Source organism: Elephantulus edwardii, unplaced genomic scaffold (genome assembly GCF_000299155.1).
Source record: "Elephantulus edwardii isolate Elephantulus edwardi_28Jun2011 unplaced genomic scaffold, EleEdw1.0 scaffold00013, whole genome shotgun sequence".
In the NCBI taxonomy this organism is placed as follows: Eukaryota; Metazoa; Chordata; class Mammalia; order Macroscelidea; family Macroscelididae; genus Elephantulus; species Elephantulus edwardii.
The window spans coordinates 5,646,596-5,665,896 of NW_006399763.1; the positions used below are offsets into that span (position 1 = coordinate 5,646,596).

General features: G+C 39.9%; 1 protein-coding gene across 1 annotated transcript in view; it reads right to left on the minus strand.

Moving 5' to 3' along the window:
- AIM1 (absent in melanoma 1) overlaps positions 1-19,301 on the minus strand; it is a 308,315-nt gene that overhangs the window by 199,339 nt on the left and 89,675 nt on the right. Inside the window, exon 2 of the mRNA XM_006881177.1 lies at positions 5,367-5,493. Coding sequence (XP_006881239.1) covers positions 5,367-5,493 — 127 coding nt within the window. The remainder of the gene's footprint in view (positions 1-5,366; positions 5,494-19,301) is intronic.

Below are 19,301 nucleotides of genomic sequence, written 5' to 3' on the forward strand. Positions count from 1 at the left end.
GTGGGTTCCAGGAGGCAAGGATTCTGAGGCTCTGTCTAACATACTTTAGACATGTTGTAAGGAGGGACCGTCCTTGGAGAGGGACATCATACTTGGTAGGGTGGAGTGACAGTGCAGGAGAGGAAGGCTCTCTATGAGGTGGATTGATTCAGTGACTGGGGTAATCAGGATGGGTGTGTCAGAGACAGTGTGTTTGGCACAGGACAGAGCAGAGTTTAGGGCTGTTGTACATAGGGTCACTCACTACCAGTCGCAAGTGACTCAACGGCACATAACAACAACAACAACAATCACAACCTCTTCTAAATCCAGCCTGCACATCTGGCAGTTCTCTGTTGACATATTGCTCCAATCATTTTTTTATCATTTTCAGCAGAATCTTGTTTGTATGTGATATTAATGATATTGTTTGATAATTTCAGCACTCTGTTGGGTCACCTTTCTCTGGAATGGGAACAAATACAGATTTTTTTTTTCCAGTCAGTTGACCAGCTGGCTGTCCTCCAGATTTCTTGGCACAACTTAGTGAGCACATCAAGGGCAGCATCTGTTTGTTGAAATATGTCAGTTGGTATGCCGTCAACTTCTGGAGCCTTGTTTTTTTGCCAATTTTTTCAGAGCAACTTGAATTTCCTCCTTTATCACCACAGGCTCTTGCTTATATGTTATTTCATGAAATTCTTCTGTGTCAATCAATTCCTTCTGATACAGTGACTCTGTGTATTCCTTCCATCTTCTCTTGATACTTCCTGGATCATTTGACATTCTACCCAAAGTATCCTTAAGTATTGCCACCCGTGGCTTGAATTTGTTTTTCAGATCCTTCAGTTTAAGAAACACTGAGCGAGTTTTGCCCTTTTGATTTTCTGACTCCAGCTCTCTGCACATTTCATTATAGTATCTTGCTTTGTCGTCCCGGGCTACCTCTTGAAATTTTCTGTTTAGCTCTTTGATTTCTTGGTTTCTTCCTTTAGCTTTGGCTTCTCGACGCTCTAATGCAATATTCAGAGTCTCATCTGTCATCCATCTTGGTCTTTTCTTTTTCTTCAGCCTTTGTAATGATCTTTTGCATTTTTCATAGATAATTTTCTTTATATCCTCCCAGAGCTCATTTGATCTATGCTCATTGGTGCTTAAAGCCTCAAACCTGTTCCTGAGATGGTTTTGAAATTCAAGTGGGACAGACTTAAGGTCAAATTTTTATTCCTGTGGATTTGATTTCATTTTCCTGAACTTTAGCTTGAACTCACGTATGAGTAGTTGGTGGTCTGTCCCACAGTCAGCACCTGGCCTGGTTTTCACAGCTATTAGTAAGAAGTGAAAATCGTGAGAGAAAGATTAAGACATAGAGAACAAAAGAGACCAAAAGTGAGCAAGCGAGAAAGAAGTTTGGAGAAAAAGAGAGATGTTTACACTGATGATGTTCCTCAAGAATTATTAACAATAGCTAAAAGAGGAAATAACTCAAATATTCATCAATAAATTATTGCATAAACAAAACTTAGTATATCCACACAATGAAGTACTATTCAGCTATAAAAAAGGAATGACATGCTAGAACATGAATAAACATTGACACATTATGCTAAATGAATAATGCAAATATTGTTGTTGTTGTTGTTGTTATGTGCCGTCGAGTTGTTTGCGACTCATAGCGACCCTATGTACAACAGCCCTAAACCGTGCTCTATCCCGTGCCAATTTCATTGCCTCTGACACACCCATCCCGATTACCCCAGTCACTGAATCAATCCACCTCATAGAGGGTCTTCCCCTCCTGCGCTGTCCCTCCACCCTACCAAGCATGATGTCCCTCTCCAAAGACCTGTCTCTCCTTACAACATGTCCAAAGTATGTCAGACGAAGACCCAGAAGCCTTGCCTCCAAGGAGCAGCCTGGTTTAACCCTCTCTAGGATGAATCTGTTTGTTTTCTTGGCAGTCCATGGTACATTCAATGCTCTTCTCCAGCACCACAGCTCAAAGGCGTCAATTCTCCTTCTATCCTCCCTGGTCATATTTTTAATAGAAAATGCATAGAGACAAAGGTGTATTCATGGTTACCAGGTATGGGAGGGGGAAGGGAATGGCAAATAATCTTACAAATGTACTAAACTTATGTTTGGCATGGTGAAAACTTTTGGAAATGGACAGTGGTGATAGTAGCACAACACAAATGTCACTAATGTGTGTACTTTAAAGAAGGTTAAAATTAAACATTTTTGCTGTATGTATTTTACTACAATAAAGTTAAAAGGAGGGTAGAGAAAGAGAGAGCGCTAGGGAAGAAAAACAGTAGGCAAATACAAAATCGCATCTGGGAACTGCTCTTCCTGGTCTAAGTATGGTGACCATCTCTGCGGGGAAATCATGGCACAGCATAGAAACGAGATCATGCCTGGTTGACCCTATTTCATGTGACACTTGGAGAGAGTGTAACCAGAACAACGTTCTAGCTCTGCTTGTGCCCTACTTTCAAGCTTCTGCCCTTTTATCCACTCCGACTCCACTCCTACCCTGAAACCTCAATTTATCTCTCTGGCTCCAATTCTTTGCCTTTCCCGTGTACACGGCCTACTTCTTCCTGGCAGGCCCCAAAGTATTGACCTCTCGGCTGGCGTTAAGCCTCCCTGGAAGCCTCTCCAGTACCCAGAGTTCTTTGACAATAGCCCCAAAAGAGACCAAGGGCTGAAAGTCCATGCCTAGATAGGTCATTCACACTACAAAAAAGGACACCATTGATAGACTTCTGCCAGGAGTGTGGGCCGTAGGGTGGTGCTGCAGACCCTTGTTTACCACCTCACTCAGGCAATTTCTTCTCTGATCTGATCTAATTTCTGTCACAAAGTGTTTCCCAGACTTCAGCAAACAGCCTTATACATTAAATTGCATTGCACTTAGTGAATTTTCTTTTAAATGATAAAAGGCATAATAAGTATTATAGGATAAATATCGGAAACAAGAGTCATTATAAGTTCATCTTATTTTGCATCAAGTTATAAACTACTTCTTGTAAAAAATAAGAACACAGAATATGAAGTCAATCTGAAAACAAATACACAAAAGATTAGAGTTATTTTGTTAATTTAAATTTTATTTCCTATTTCAACATTTTACATTAAATTTCTTTTTCTACTCCTCTAATGGATACTGCTATTTTTTAATGCAGTCTCTCTCTCTCTCTCTCTCTCTCACACACACACACACACACACACACTTTCCTTCATCAACATTATGCTTCATGCAATACTTCCCATACATAGTGTTTTATAACATTAATCACCATTGGACTATGCCCACCCATACACATCTTTTCAGGTCCCTGACAGATCCATTTCCTTTACCTCCTCCCATCCCACCAAATTGTACTACCCTGTTATTTCCCTCCACCTGTCCTTACCCCTTTATATACGGCTATTTTAAATTATAATGAATTGAGCATTCTACTCTATTTTTGTCATGTTAAAATAAAGTATAAAATAATAATGTCATCATTTAACATCCATTGAAGTAGAAAAGAAATTACTGACGTAGGCATAAAATATATAGTGACCTAGGCATAATGACCTACCAAAGACCTCTTCAAAGTATAAAGACCAGAAATGTCACTTAAAAGACCAAGATGAACCTGACTCAGGTCATAGTATTTTCAATTGCATCATAAAAAGGGAATAACTCACTCAGCATTTCTCAGGCTGACAGAACTTAAAACAAATTCAAGCCTTGAGTTGCATGCAATACTGAGAGATATTATAGTCAAAATCTTGAATGATCCAGGAAACACCAAAAGAAAATGTAGAGGAAACATAGAGTAACTGTACAAAAAGAATGAGTTAACACAGACATAGCTGGTCAACTGCCACTCATAGAAACACCTAGGAACAGATACAAGGCTTGCCCTGTCCAATAGCATCCTCATGATCCCTGTCATGCTCCAGCCCTTTGTTTCAGTCACTGTGTCAATCCAATGTCTCTTTTTATCTCTTTGAGGGTCTTCCTTTCTTTTACTGATCATCTACCTTTCGCAGTACAATGTACTTTGTCAAGGGCTAACTCCTTCTGGCAATATGCCCAAAGTATAGGAGATAAAGTTTCACCCTCTTTGTCTCTAAAGAGCAGCCTGGTGGCATTTCACTCAAGACAGATCTGTTTGTTCTTGTGAAAGTCCATGATATAGTCAATAGCCTTTGCCAATACCACAATTCAAAGGCAGTTTGGTCTCCTTTGTTCATTGTCCAACTTTCAGTTGCATATGAAGCAACTGAAAACTCCATGGCTTGGACCAGGTACATCTTAGGTGATATATATCTTATACTGAAATCTTTGCTCTTTAACACTTTGGAGATGTCTCTGACACCATATCTTTCCTAAGACAACATGAGTACATGAGTCCCGCCTCTGCCTAAGTGAACGGACACAGCTAAAGGAGCAGCATGTTAGCAAAATTGTTCATTTACAAAATATAACTGAGCCATAACTTTATGTCCAGACATCTAGATTTAAAAAAAAAAAATATAACTGCCAGCTAAGGAAGGAAAGGGAGATGGAGCCTCAGGGTAGAGCCAGCCATCCCCACAGGACCCACCTTGGCAAACACTTTACAGACCAGAGGGCAGAAAAACATTTTCTAAGTGAACAAGGTGTGTAGCCAACCCAGGACCACCAGTAAGGCATGAAAGTGGGCTCCCCTTCCCCCTTCACATCAATGCCCCTGTTAAGCATGAAGAAGCCAGCGAGTTTCCTCCCCATTCCCAAATGAGAAACCCACAAGTTAGTAAGACAATTTCTTGGTTTAAAAAAAAATAAAAAATAAATAAGCACCATTGGACTATGCTGGCCATTACGCTGTCTCTTCTGGTCCCACTGGATCTCTCTCATTTCCTCCGTCCTCTCCCTGCACCCACCAAATTGTGCAGCCCTGTGATTTCATCCCTGCCCATCCTCACTCGTATGCTCCCAACACTTACCCCCTTGTATCCCCATACATGTTTTTCACAATAAAAAAAGTAAGTGCTAATATAATGAAAATACCACTAAATGGCATCAATGTGAAGCAGCATAAAGACTTTTTTATAGTACGAATCATGTATTCTGTTGATGCCATGTCACTGTACATATCTTCCAGTTAAAGCACAACCTCTGTAAAAGGAAAGAACACAAGTAAAAGGTGCCTGCAACACAGAGTCAAGCGTGTCTGTGGAGACTCATTGTGCATCATCATGGCATGCTTTGATGCAAAATATATTTTTTTTAAATCACATACATTTTTTTCCCCTATGTGTGTATTTTTCAACCAGTCAGGGATTGTCTGACAGAGTTAAATTCTCATAGCATTCTTGAGGACCAAATATTGGAAATAGAACATTACCTTTTTAAACATCCCAGACTCTGTAGGTGCCTCATTGTTGGCATGAAAGAACTGGGAGTCCCCACAGTGCAAGGTATATTCCTGAGACTCTTGAGAGGCATGGCTTGAACCCGTGACCCCCAACGCTCTGCAAAGAGAGGAAACACAGTCATGCCAATCAGCATCAAGAAAGGTGACAATTAAGAAGACCAAAGGCATATTTCTCTAATTAGCCAAAATAATGCTACTAAGCATTTTAGATAATTTAATATTGCCATAATACATTTATAAATATTCCTTGATTACTTTACTATGCGGTTAACAAGTCTTGAAATTCTCTGAAAATAGAAGCTGATAGATGGATAGTACAATAGGTAGATTTGACTAATTTTGGCATTAAAGCAGTACAATTTCAACTTATGAGTTCTTAGTAGCTCTACATTCACTGTTTTTAAAAAAGGACAATAAACATTGGTTAAGGTTCCTGAACAACAGAAACAAAGAAGAAATGGAATCCTGGTTTCCAAGTGGAAGGGTTGAAGTCCTGCAATGATACTGTCAGGAAAAAGGAACTGCCCCTATAACTATATAAATGAAATCTGTGAGAGATGGAACTCAATGGCATTGTTTTTCCAAGTCTTGCAATTTTTCTGCCTTTGACTGGGTGCAGCTTTACCACTTTTCTTTCTCTCCTTGAGATGGAAAATATTTACATTTTCATTCTCTGACGGGTTTCTACACGTTCTGGCTTTTACAGGGTTTGGTGTAACATTTATTAGACTTAGAGTTAGTGCAGACTAATGAAAGCAAAAAGTCCTAGCAGATTCTTGTAGCTGCTCACACAAAGAAATAATTTTTCTTTCTAATCACAACTTGACATTCCAAATTTGCTTTACTAATAACTGGTTTTGTTTAGGTACCTATCCTTCATATATCTTTGAGGTGTCTGCTCCTAGCCATGAGCAGTCAAGCATGATTGATCTAATCATAGTGATCATATCCTCTTGTTAGTAATTGGTTTAGGCATGTATATTTATCTTCTGTGGTCACCATCATAATGATTTATATCTCTGTATAAATTTAATTACAAAGACAGAGGAGAAAGGAAAAAAAAACAGATGTCAGAAGAAGCTATGAATATTGCATGAGAGCATCCAGAAGCCAAAATAAAGAGAAGTGATGGTTAAATAAAAGAGATGGACAGAAGATTTCATAGGGCAGCTCTAGATGAGAAAGCCAAGTATTGTGATGGAATGTGCAAAGAGCTGGAGTCAGAGAATAAAAAGAGAAGTACTTGCTCAGCATTTCTCAAGCTAAAAAAGCCCAAAAAACCCAAATTCAAGCTTCAAGTTGCTCAATACTGAGAAAAGCTATAGCCAAAATCTTGAATGATCCAAGAGGCCATCAGAGCTCCCTAAAACTATTCTTTTTTTAAAATAATTTTAATGAGCATTTACAGAGATTTTGGCTTCCATTCATTCATTGCTGCATTTCTCCCCCGCCCAGCCCTCCCCCTCCCCTGCCCCCCAGTTCGCTCCTCTCTTTGAAAAGTAAAAGAAACACTCCCTCCCTGGTACACAATCCCCCGCATCCCTCCCACTGCCCCAAGTACATTCCACTATGCAACCTTAATTGTGGACTCTTGTGATAACAATATATAGATTTAAAAGGTTAAAAAAGAAAGAGAGAGAGAGAGAAAGAATTTTTTTTAGAAAGAATTTTAAAAAAAATAAAAAATACGGAGATAGGACACATCCCTGTCATACACCTTTCCCAATTTTGAACCATGCAGTGTTTTCTTGCCCTGTTCTAATGACTGCCCCCTGGTCCAAGTAGAGGTTTTGAACATAAGCACAATCAAGTGTTCTGGGATTCCCATTCTTCTCAGAGTCAGCCACAATATGTTGTGATCCACATTATGTATGGTATTTATATGTATTATTAAATGTCAGCCATTAATGTAGAAACAGTCATAATCTTGTTCTCATAACATGCTGAACACAGGGAACCTACTTGCTCTAGTGATTGTAGGAAAATGAACAAGACCTAGAAAGCTATCCAAGGGACAGCTGTATATGCTCAGAATAATGACAGGAGAATGCACATGGTGGTGGAAGGTGGACATTCAATCTGTTCAGGGCTAGCAAGGGCAGGACAATTACAGGTTATTCCAGGGAAGGCCCTTGCTTCACCCGTAATTCTGAAACTGGAAGTGCTGGGTGTTTTTGGTAAATTCCTGTGATGGAAGGAAGGAGGATAATGAGGTATTGGCTGACTTCTCTTTCCTTGTGACCCAAATCCAGGCACACATGACATACATCTGACCTCAGGTGCCATCACTTCCGTATTTGCTCCAGGACTTGGATGGGAGGAAGGTAAGGAAAGACCATGAGATGTGTGAGCTGAGAGGGTTTCACAAACAGAGCTCAATTTCATAACAACTTCTCACTCAAGGCCAGATGCTCGGACCATCCCATTAGCAACTCACTCCAATCTAGGGAACTTTGATAGCCTAGCTGGTAGAGAGTTGCAGGGCCAACCCAAAGGTGGGTAGTTACAACCACCTGTGGGAAAAAGATGGACAGTCTCCCCCTGTGTCATTTACAGCTTCTGAGAATCTGTTAGAGGTTCAGCTATGAGTCAGTACCCACTCGCTTGCAAGAAGCTTTGGTTCTGAGTTTTGAGTTCCTTCCTAGCATGTCAGTCACAAACGTATTGGGCAAATTTGTCTCCTAAACTACAACACTGACAAAACAACCAAGTCACTTGCTATCAACTTGATTCTAATTCAAGGTGACCCCCTGAGTAACAAGATTAAAACTTCACTTGATAGGATTTTCAATGATTATGGCCTTTCGTAAGTTGATTGGTAGGGCTTTCTTGCTTCTACTCGTGAGTGGATTCAGACCATCAATTTTTCAGTTAGTAGATAAGCATTTAACTAGTTGTTCTACACAGAAATAAGAGGCTTGGGATCATGCTGGAGGTTCTTTTGGGCCTAAATAAACTTTTTTAAACCAATATTTTATATTAGAGACACACAGAGAACAGAGAATTCTTTTCAAGCCTTGAGATATGAGAGCATTTGTTCTGCTGGGTTGGCTATGCTTGGTGCCCATTATCCTTTCTTTCCCTCTAATGTCTCCCATTTGTAATGGAAATGTCTGTCTTGTGCCTATATCATATCATTGTGCTTTGGAGATAATATTTATTCTCAATTTCACAGGCTGACAAATGAGAAATTTTGTTCCAATCAAGACAATTTCAGAAAATGTGATTTTGGACTTGGAGTTTATGTCAAACTTGTGGGATGATGTGATGGCATATGTTTTGCATGTGAGAGGCATGTGAATTTGGGGGAAAGGCAAAGAGTGGAACGTTGCAGATTGCATTGCAGTGGCAGAGTCCACAGTCCACAGGGAGTCGTGCTGCCAACCCAAAGGTGACACCTTTCTGGCAATTTGCAAGTACCAGCATGCTGAGGGAGGAAAATGGGCAATCTCCTCCTGTGCAGTCTACAGTCACCAAAATCCCACAGAGGGTAAGCTGTGAGCTGATACCAACTCTACACTACTGTGTTTTTAAATAAGAGTTGTAAATTCTAATCTCAAAATCCATGATCATAATCCCAATTGTCCATCCCTTTTTTGTCAGAATAGAAGCGTGCTCCACAGATTTTCAATAGGTGGATTTTCTGGAGACATTTCCAGGCCTCTCTTTCATGGCACCTGTGAGTAAATAAGTCTTCCCAACTTCCAGGTTTGGAACCTCTGAGCAATACAAAGGATTTTTTTTTCAATACAAAGGATTGATGCGTACAGCTGCTAATCAAGAATCTGAAAATGTGATCCCACCTCAAGGTGTTTCAGAAAGCATGCCTGGTGATCTACTTCTGGAAAAACCAACCACTGAAAACTGCACAACACAGTTCTGTTTAGACACACATGGATTGGGGGTCAAATTGACAGTAACTGGTTTTTACTGACTTTCATAGACATACAAGCTTAAGTAAATAGCAATCTTTTCAATTTTCAGAGCGACATAGTAAGCGAAAAATAGTAAGTCTCACAGCCTAAAAGCCAACCAATAACTGCTCACAACAGAAAAAGCCAGTTAGAAAGTTTGCTAATTTTTCTCTTCAGAGAGTCAGGTTTAGTTTAACTCCTGATGAAGAGGCTGTAGGATTTAAAAGTAGAAGTTAAAGCTTGGCTCCCTCTTAAGAGATTTAAGGCTTGTGAATGGAAGCAGAGTTTACTTTGTTACTGGGCACTTGCTATTGTTTGCCCTGACTCCTGGCTACGCTGTGTACAGCAGAACAAACCACTACTCAATCCTGAGCCACCTTCACAACCACTCTTCTGTTTAAATTCATTGCTGCAGTCACTGTGTCAGTCCACCTCCTTGCAGGTATTCTTTGTTTTGCTAACCAGGTACGACATCCTTCTTAACATCCTATTCAAAGTATATAAGGTAAAGCTTTATCATTCTTGTTTCTGAAAATCATTCTGGCTGTGTTTCTTCCAAGACTGATTTATTTGTTCTTCGGGCAGTTCACGGCATATCCAATAGTCTTTCCCAGCACCACAATTCAAAGACATTGCTTCTTCTTTGATCTTCCTTAATTCAGTTCAATCAAAGCTTGTTGTTGTGCTCAACCCCCTGTGTGGGCTAAGCCTAAGTGAAGAGACCAACAGGTCTGGAATGCAGGGAGAAGTGTGGAGTCCAAAGTTTGTGGCTGCTGCATTTGAACCTACCCACAGATGGCCAGGGCTGAGTTGCCCAGAATCCGTGAGCTAGTGTTGATTCCTACAACCTGATGGCTTGCTCTGGACTAGACGTTGCTTGTGGATGCAGAGGCTCAAAGTTTCCAAATCAAACAGAAATCCTCCCGCAAAAGGGATATGCTTGTTCCCTCAGAGGACTGGTTTGAAAGGGATGGGCTAATCAGAAATTTGCTATCTAAAATGGGGATGGACATTAAGGCACGAGGCCTGAAGTAGCTGGTTTTCATGAATGTATTTATTAGTAGGATGACTGTTAGGAGGGGGGAAACTCCCACAATACACATGAATGTAATACAAGGCAAATGAAAGATTTTATAAAGCACAATGTACATGCATGAAGCACAATATTACAAAAAATATGTAATTTTTTAAAAAACGAAAAGAAACATTGCAGTAGTGTCAGAAGCGACCCATGACTGACCCTTCATTGTGTTTCTGAAATTGTAAATCACACTGGCAGATTTGCTCATCTTTCCCCATAGAGTGCTGGCGGATTAGAACTGTCAAAGAGGCTTAATATTTGGATTAGCATTAAACTCCCTATGGACTAAGGTGCCAGCGCTCCCCACGTGATCCATTTCTGCTCTCTTATTAAGGACCACAGATGCCTGAGTTTTTTAAAAAAGATACAAAATAAAACTCTAACACCCCGCCTTACTGAGCCGCAGTTTAAACAGATGATAATTAATAAATTTACTATTTACAATCTTCAGTAGTTTCAAGCTTCAAAAGTGAAAAGTTTGGGAGTGTTTACTATATTTTGCTCCATAAATATAAATAACTAGAACACTTGACCAGTTCATTGAATTTGTCTCTTTTTTATTTGGTTTATTTTAGAAACCCAGACTGCCCTCCTCCCTGGAGACTAAATTGGCAGTAAAATTAATAATGGCAACATTGTTTCCCTTGTATTAAATTGCAAAAGAACCATATGGCTGTCCTTTCTCTCAAACCTCTACATAAATCCAAATTGTAAGGGCTGAAGTTTATACAATTTGGGTACACTTCTCCCCCCAAAAATGAAACATAAATAAATGTTTTACTTTTTCAAAACTGACAATAAGAAGCTCTCTCCTGAGGCATTGGAAAGGCCCTGAAGTGTAAGCTCCTGTGTGTGTGTGTGTGTGTGTGTGTGTGTGTGTGTGTGTGTTTCCTCCAAATGCACCTGACTCTACCCTATTTTAAGTTGTTCCTCAGGCATTTTAATATATGTAGCCCAACACATAGCAGCTTAAATGCATTTGTTTATCTCACAATTCTCGAGAGATAATATGTATGGAAAATAACAAACTGTAAAATAACAGTATTTACTTTTAACTGTAGATTATAAATTGATGTTGTACTGCCATCTACAGTCAACCCCAAAAATTATTAGTTCGTTCTACTGAGATTTGTGCACTGAATCTTTCCTTGAGGGAGCTTGGAACACTAGGTCACAGAGCCCCAGAGTTTCCAGACCATTAAAGCAGGGAGAAAACATTTCACTCACTAGCAAACAGCACTTGGAGCTCTCCTGCAACTGCTAAATGGTAATGAGCTACCAGTTACTGAGCAACAGGATCGAGCCTGTTAACACTCAGCTTCTATCAGATTGTAGGCACATACCACTGGGTGGAAAGGCCCTGTGTGCGGTCGCCTCATCTCAGAGTTAAAGGGAGTGAGAAACCAGGTGACTACCAGAGAACTCTGCCTGAATGCGGAGCCTCACAGAGCGGTATCTAATAACAATGTGTGGATCTCAAACTCAAAACTCAATTTCAATGAATTAGAATCAACTTGTAGCTGACTTTGAAACTGCATTTCAAAGGCTATCAGCCATACAAGAGATGGCTGCTCACCTTTTCCCTGCAGTCCCACTGAAGAGTTTGAAGCAGCAAATTAACCTTTGGGTTGAAGGTGCAATTTTCTATGAACAACAGCACCAGAACTCCCTAGTGTTAGGACTGTTGTTATTGTTGCGGTGCACTGAGTTGGAACTGACTCAGAGCTGATCCTCCAGCAGGTTTGCAGAGTTCATAAATTGCTTGGGAGGAGAGTGGCCATCTTTCTACCGTGAAGTAGCTGGTAGATTCGAACCTCATGCCTTTGTGTTAGCAGGGCAACTCCTTACCACTAGACCACCAGAGCTTCCCATGTATAAGTAGAGCCATACAAATCTCTCCTATCTCCAAACAAAATAACTAATCAATTACCTCTGGAAAACCCTGGATTTCTTTCAGCTTCATAAAATGAAATTTTCTTTTCAAAGCAATGTTGTCTTTATCACTTCCTTAACTAAGTAACAAAACATAGCAACATCAAAGAAAGCTTGCAGAGCCAGCTCAGCTTGGCCATTAGCTGTGTGATCTTGGGGTAGTTACTTACTTCTTTAAGTAAATAAAGTAAGCAAGTACTTTCTCTAAGGCTCAGTCTTCTGATTTGCAAAATGGGGTAGTAATAATAAATTGTTGTGAGAATGAAATTATGCAATTTAGCCTATTAAGGCACAAAGTAAGTGCTCAATTAAGAGAACTTATTTCAGATACAAATATCAGCTATTCACTTTATGCATATGGATCCCAGTTAACACTTCTTGAATAATTGTTTACTATGCTTTATGTAGGGAGCTCTGATAGCCTACTGCTAAGAAGTTGTGTTGTAATCCCAAAGACCAATGTTTCAAATCCACCAACTGCTTTGTGAGAGAAGGGCCATTTCCTCATGTTCAATTTACTGCATCTGAAACCCCACAGGAGGGTCAGCTATGAGCCAGTTCTGACTCCACAGAACACAATAACAACCAGGCATTATGAAGGAGCCCTAGTAGCATGTGCTTTAATGTGTGGGCCACTATTAGAAAGGCCAATGGTTTGAAGTCACCAGCTTCAGTGAGAGAAAGACGAAGACAGTCTCCTCCTGTTACAATTTACAGCCTTAGAAACTTGGCAGAGGGTCCTAGCAGTCAGAACTGACTTGATGACAATGTGTTTGATGGAGAAACATTATTTAAGAAACCCCAGTGGTTCAATGGTTAAAGTGCATGGCTGTTAGCAGAAAAGTCAGTTGTTTAAAATCATCAAAGGATTAGCTGGGGCAAAGACCTGGTGATCTGCAGCCTTAGAAACCCCATAGCCAGTTCTGCCTGTCCTATAGGGTTACTATGAGTTGGGACTGACTCTATTGCACACAGCAACAGATGTATGGACAGTACTTTATTTTGTGTATTTATCAGAGCTACCTGTATGCCACTGGGCTGACTGGCAGTATCATGATGGATGGTGAGGAGACTGAGATTGTAAACAGCTTTAGTATGCTTGGCTCCACAATCAACACAGCAGGCTGGAAGTAAAAGATGTATTGCATTGAGAAAGTCTACTGTCAGAGACCTCTCCAAAGTACTGAAGAGCAATAATGTCAGTCAGGAGACTAAGGTACGCCTAATACAGGCCATGGTCTTTGCAGTCACTTGCTATGCATAAGAGAGCTGGACAATGACTAGGGATGATAGATGGAGAATTGATGCATTTGAGCTGTGGTGTTGGAGAAGAGTATTGAATATACCATGGACTGCTAAGAGAACAAACGGTTCTTCCTGGAGAGTGTTAAACCAGGCTGCTCCTTGGAAGCAAGGATTCTGAAGCTTTATCTGACATATTTTGGACATGTTTCAAGGAGAAAGATGTGGAGGGACAGCACAGCAGAGAAAGACCCTCGATGAGATGGATTGATTCAGTGACTGAGGTAATGGGGGTAGATGTGTCGGAGACAAGATAGGCACAAGATAGAGCAATGTTTAGGGCTCTTGTACAGAGTTGCCATGAGTCGCAGGCAACTTGACGGCACATAACAACAAAAACAACAACAACCTGCATGCATCTGTCAGTGTGTCATACTGTGGGGGCTTGCATGTATACTGAATATATACAGTCACCTAAAGAACAAAGAAACCTGCCTTGAGAGGAGTGCACCTAGAGTGCTCCTTGGGGGAGGGGGGGGAAGAGCACATACATGTCGGACATATTAACAGAAGAACTAATCCTTGGTACAGAATATCATGCTTGGGAAAGTGGAAGGTCAGTAAAGGTGAAGGAGCCCCTCAATGGGATGGATTGACACTGTAACAATGGATTTAAACACTGAGGAGACTGTGAAGATGGTACAGAATCTGTTATGCAAAAGGCCTGCTAGGGAGCTAATTTGATGGCATCTAGTCAATCATCAATGATTCACTCATCTGGCTTTACAGATGAGCTCACTGTACAACATCACATGACTAATTACTCAAAGTAGAGAACTCACCTGATTCCTAGTTCAAAGACTAATTTTCAATTCTCTATAGTTACATAATGGGTGGGGAAAATGAAGAAAAGTCTCTATTTAAGGACAATGAATAAAGAACACTGTAGAAGAATCACTATCTTTGAAATATTGTGGTGGTTGTGTGCCATCAACTTGGAACCGACTCATAGCTGACCCTCCAGCAGGTTTTCAGAGGCAATAAATCACATGGGAGGAGATCGCACACCCTCTCCCATGGAGCTGCGGGTGGATTCTAACTGCTTGCCTTTAGGCATTGCCACGCAGGTTCTATTGAATGTATCTTGAATTGTCAAGAGAATAAACTAATCTGTCTCATCAATGTGCTCCTTAGAGGTAGGAATGGTGAGACTTCATGTCAAATACTTTGGGTATGTTATCAGGAAAGGCTAGTCCTTTGGAAATGACATCATGCTTGGAAAGCAGAGAGAGTAAGCAAAGAGGAAGACCCTCAAACAGGATGGATTAACACAGGGGGTATATTGTGAGGACAAGCCAAGATCAGGTACAGCTTCAACCTGCTAGACTTCACAACAACATAGTAATTTGAATTTTAAAAATCAAATATGTCCTCAAGAGTTTTAGCCACAAGAGTGCATCTGTAGAATGAGTTGACGTCAACAAATCATTAGTTTTTACTATAGAGACTCTGCCATCTAGTGGTCACAGGAGAACATCAAACCACTAATCCTTTTCAGGAAGTTGGGGTGGCTTAGTGGTAAGGAGTTGTGCTGTCAACCCAAAGGCCTGTAGTTCAAATTCACCAGTTGTTCCGTGGGAAGAAAACGGACAGTTTCCTTCCATATGATTTACTGCCTCTGAAAATCCACTAGAGGATTAGATATGAGTTAGTTCCAACTAGACAGTGAGTGCCTAACATCAACAATCCTTCTCAGAGGTGATGTGTAGAAAAAAACAGTAATGCAAGACTAGTCTGAAAGCCCTGTCCAGTGAGCCTCTGCTTCCTACTCACCTTCACCTTCCCAAAGACTTTAATATGTTAAATACTTGACCATTGGAATGTAGATCATGTTCGCTCTAGCAAAGACTGGGGACCTTTGTTCTAACACTAATTTCAGTTTAGTTTTGTTCTAATAATAATTTTGCAAGATACATGTTTTCCAACGGCATTTGGGAAATGTAACCAAGTTATAACAGGCATGGTAATAGGTAATTTGAGGTCGTTTGGAATTATGCCACATAATTAACAAACTACAAATCCCATCTAGACAGAGCCAGGCTGCGGGTTCAACAACGTATGACTTTATGAGTGATAGTCCATGTAGAAGGCTGAATCTCATTTTGGGCAAGAATCAGGACAAAGATAAACCAAGGGCCAAAACAACCCAGGGAGTCATTGTCCAAAGCGCTTGGAAAATAAAAGGAGTGAGCTGCACGTCTCACAAGGGGCTTGGGTTGATTGCGAGTCTCGTGTTTCATGCATGATTGCACATGCTCTCACTTAGGGAGCTGAGGGTTCATGGCAAATTTTTTTTTCAACTTTTCTTTATAGTATTCAAGTTGGACTGGTTTAGTTTTCTACTGCCAAACTATAAAAGATGGATTTTTGATTGCTGGAATTTTTCTTTTAAAGCTGCTCAAATTTCTATAATCCAATGGCAGAGAAGAGAAAATGTAGCTTTCCTTTTGATGGCATAAATAATCCTCAAAGAAAGACTGTCTCATGACTTTACTAAGCTCGTAAATAACATGGTTAATAATGCAAGAGAGAATGTTTTAAATGGCTCTCCTTTATAACACAGAATGAAAGCCTGATGGAACAGGCAAAGAGGAGACCAGACAGAATATAGCTATAAACTTAAGGGCAGGAAGACCACTCTAACTCAACAACTCTGAGGAACAGTCTCAGAGTCTTTCTGTTCCCATGTCCCCCAATACCTGGATGCTACCACATAAGATGCAGTCACATAAGGCTTTTTTTTTTCTGGACACATTGCAGAAATGCTGAGAAGGGTCTTCACTACAGAAACTAAGAGAGATTTTTTTTTTTCTCATTTTTAAGTGCCAAGAAAAGCCTTCCTTTCCCTCACCTATTGGATTTTGAGTCTCTTTAAGGAGAGCCTTCCCCCTCGTTCTCTTTTATAAAATGTCAACTTTGTGCCCAATAAACAATCAATTATGATAATTATATAGAATTTGATGGCATCATATTTCTGAAAAGTAACTGTCTCTCAGTCTTGCCATATTTTTTCCCTTTGCTTTTCAGATATATACATATTTTAATTGGATGTAAAAACTGTATATATGGCGAGCTCTGGTGGTGTAGTGACAAGAAGCTGCACTGCAATCCTAGAGTTGAGCGGTTTGAATCCACCAGATGCTCTGCTGGAGAATGAGGGACAGTCTCATCCTGTACCAGTCCGATCTGATTTGACGGTACACACACACACACACACACAAAAAAAATAATAAAAATTTTAAAAAAAACACACAACTGTATATAAATGTTTAAGGAGTGACAATTAGAAACGTATATATAAAATGTTTGCCTTCCTCCTCACTAGTGTGACAATACCCATCCTGACCATTTCAACTATCATTATTCTGTTCTGAATTTTATTCTACCTTCAATTCAAAGACATTCCCAAGTATTTTCTGCTGTCTCGTCTGGTTCAGTGTTATCTGTACGACAAGGGAGCTCTGGCAGCCTACTGGGTAAAGAGTTGTGCTACCTACCCAAACCCAGCTGCTTCAAATCCACTAGCTGCCCCTCAGGAGATGGATGGGGAATCTCTGCTCGTGTGTGATTTACAACCACCAGAAGCACATCGAAGTTCAGTTATAAGTCGATTCTGACTTAATGGCAATGAGTAACTAACTGCAGGATAAAGTGGGTTGTTGTTTATTTGTAGAGGTTGTTTGTTTTGTGGTTTGAGTTAAAGTTCACAGAGAAAATAAGTTTCAGTTCAACAATTTATATGCATTTTGTTTTGTGACATTGGCTGCTATTCCCTCAAAGTAACAGCACTTTTTTACTTCTCCCTTGGGTTCCTTGTTTCCATTCAACTTTCTTTCCTGCCCCTTCCTACCTTTCTCTTCTTTTACTATTGTGATTTGAGTGAAAAATTACAAAGCAAATTTGTTTTCCAATCATTGATACATCATTTATTTTATAACATAAGTTATCACAACACTCAATGTAATCACACTCTTACTACTTCCTCCTGTTACTTCTCATTTCCATTCATCCTTCTCTTTTACATTTTCCTGCCTTCTCAGGTATACTCCTAGACAAATGCTCCTCTTTTGATATAGGTAGTTATTCTAAGGAGTAAACACTGGTGTTACTGGCCACCTTATAGGCCTGTCCATTGCTTGTCTGAAAGTTAAGCCATGGGGTAAGTTTCATTCCAGGTTCAAAAAGTGACTAAGAGCCATAGTCTCACCAGTCTCCACTGGACCAGTAAGTCTTTTATTTTTCTGTTTCTGAGTTTTGTTCCACATTACCCCTGCTGTGGCAGCCTGGAAGCCAGCAGCACCTTGTTGTTCTTCTGGTTTCAGGGTTGTGGAAGTTGATATTTATGTGGCAGAACAAAGTCTTACTTCATAGTCTAGTATTCATGCTCTTTCTTCTGGATCAAGTCTACTTACTTGTATTACAGAGTTACTTCAGTTCTAAGTCTAGGCAATTTTTCCTATAATACAGCTTCATTACACTCATCGATGGCTCATCTTTGTCTTAGAGAGTCAACTCCTTAACGGGTCAATGTGCATGATTCCTTGTGTTTCTAAATTGGCAAATAACACAACATCTGTCACATCACGGACGAGTGAATTCATAGTTCATTCTGTAAAGATGGCTTGATTCACACTATCACAGATACTTGTTGAGCCTGTCACGGTTTATGACTGTTTCAAATAATGCCGATATAAGGCTTTGGTTCAAAAGCACTTCCTCCTAACCACTAAATTCGCATGCTAGGCCGGTCTGTCTGTTGTTATTTTGCAGAAGTCTATGGTGATGTCACACACTTTGAAATTTAATTTATTGCATCTTTAACATGCACTATCTGCTTCTTTTGTTTTCTATTGCCCCACCTTAGCTCACTAGTCTAAAAGGATTCTGATGCCAACAACAATTACTAAGGGTTGTTTCGAGGGCTGTTTTTTTTTAAGAGTTTTTGAAACCCTGGGATTCCTAAAACACTTGACAGAAAAGTTGCCTACCTTCATTCTTCTAGGCACTTAGTGAACTGTTTTCATCAATCTTGACCTTTGATAAAACTGGCATTGCTACAAATATCATTAATTCATGAAACAATAATTTATTTATGAAATAAATACACTATCAAGAGAATTTGCATCAATTGCATCTTGTGTAAAATATATTTAGCATTTGTTGTGTTTCCTACCCACAACGGAAAGAAGGGAAAATCCCAAATTCATGGCAATCAAATTGGCTGCAACTCACAGTGACTCTCTAAGGCAAGTGAGACGCTACCACGTAGGGTTTTCGAGGTTGTAAATCTCTGTAAAGCAAATTGCCGCATCTTTCTCTTGTGTAGTGACTGGCACATTCAGATGCTGGCTTTTACTTATTGATGGAACACTTTAACTACTGTACCATTAGGGCTCTTTTTTTTAAATTTTACATTGTTTTGCACACAAAGTTTGTATACACTGTGTTTCACACTATCCTTCATTCACATTGTGTTTCATATGAGTCATTCTCATTCATTTGGGCTCCTTTCTTACTGCATGGGAGTCTGTAAATCTTATGAATCTAGAGAAGAGAATCAAGTCTTTAAATGATAACTGTAAGACATTCAAAACATTCCTACATATAAGATGTGCATAATAAATGCCTTCTGATCACTATATGAAACAAAAGAAATCAGTTTAAATCAGAAAGTGA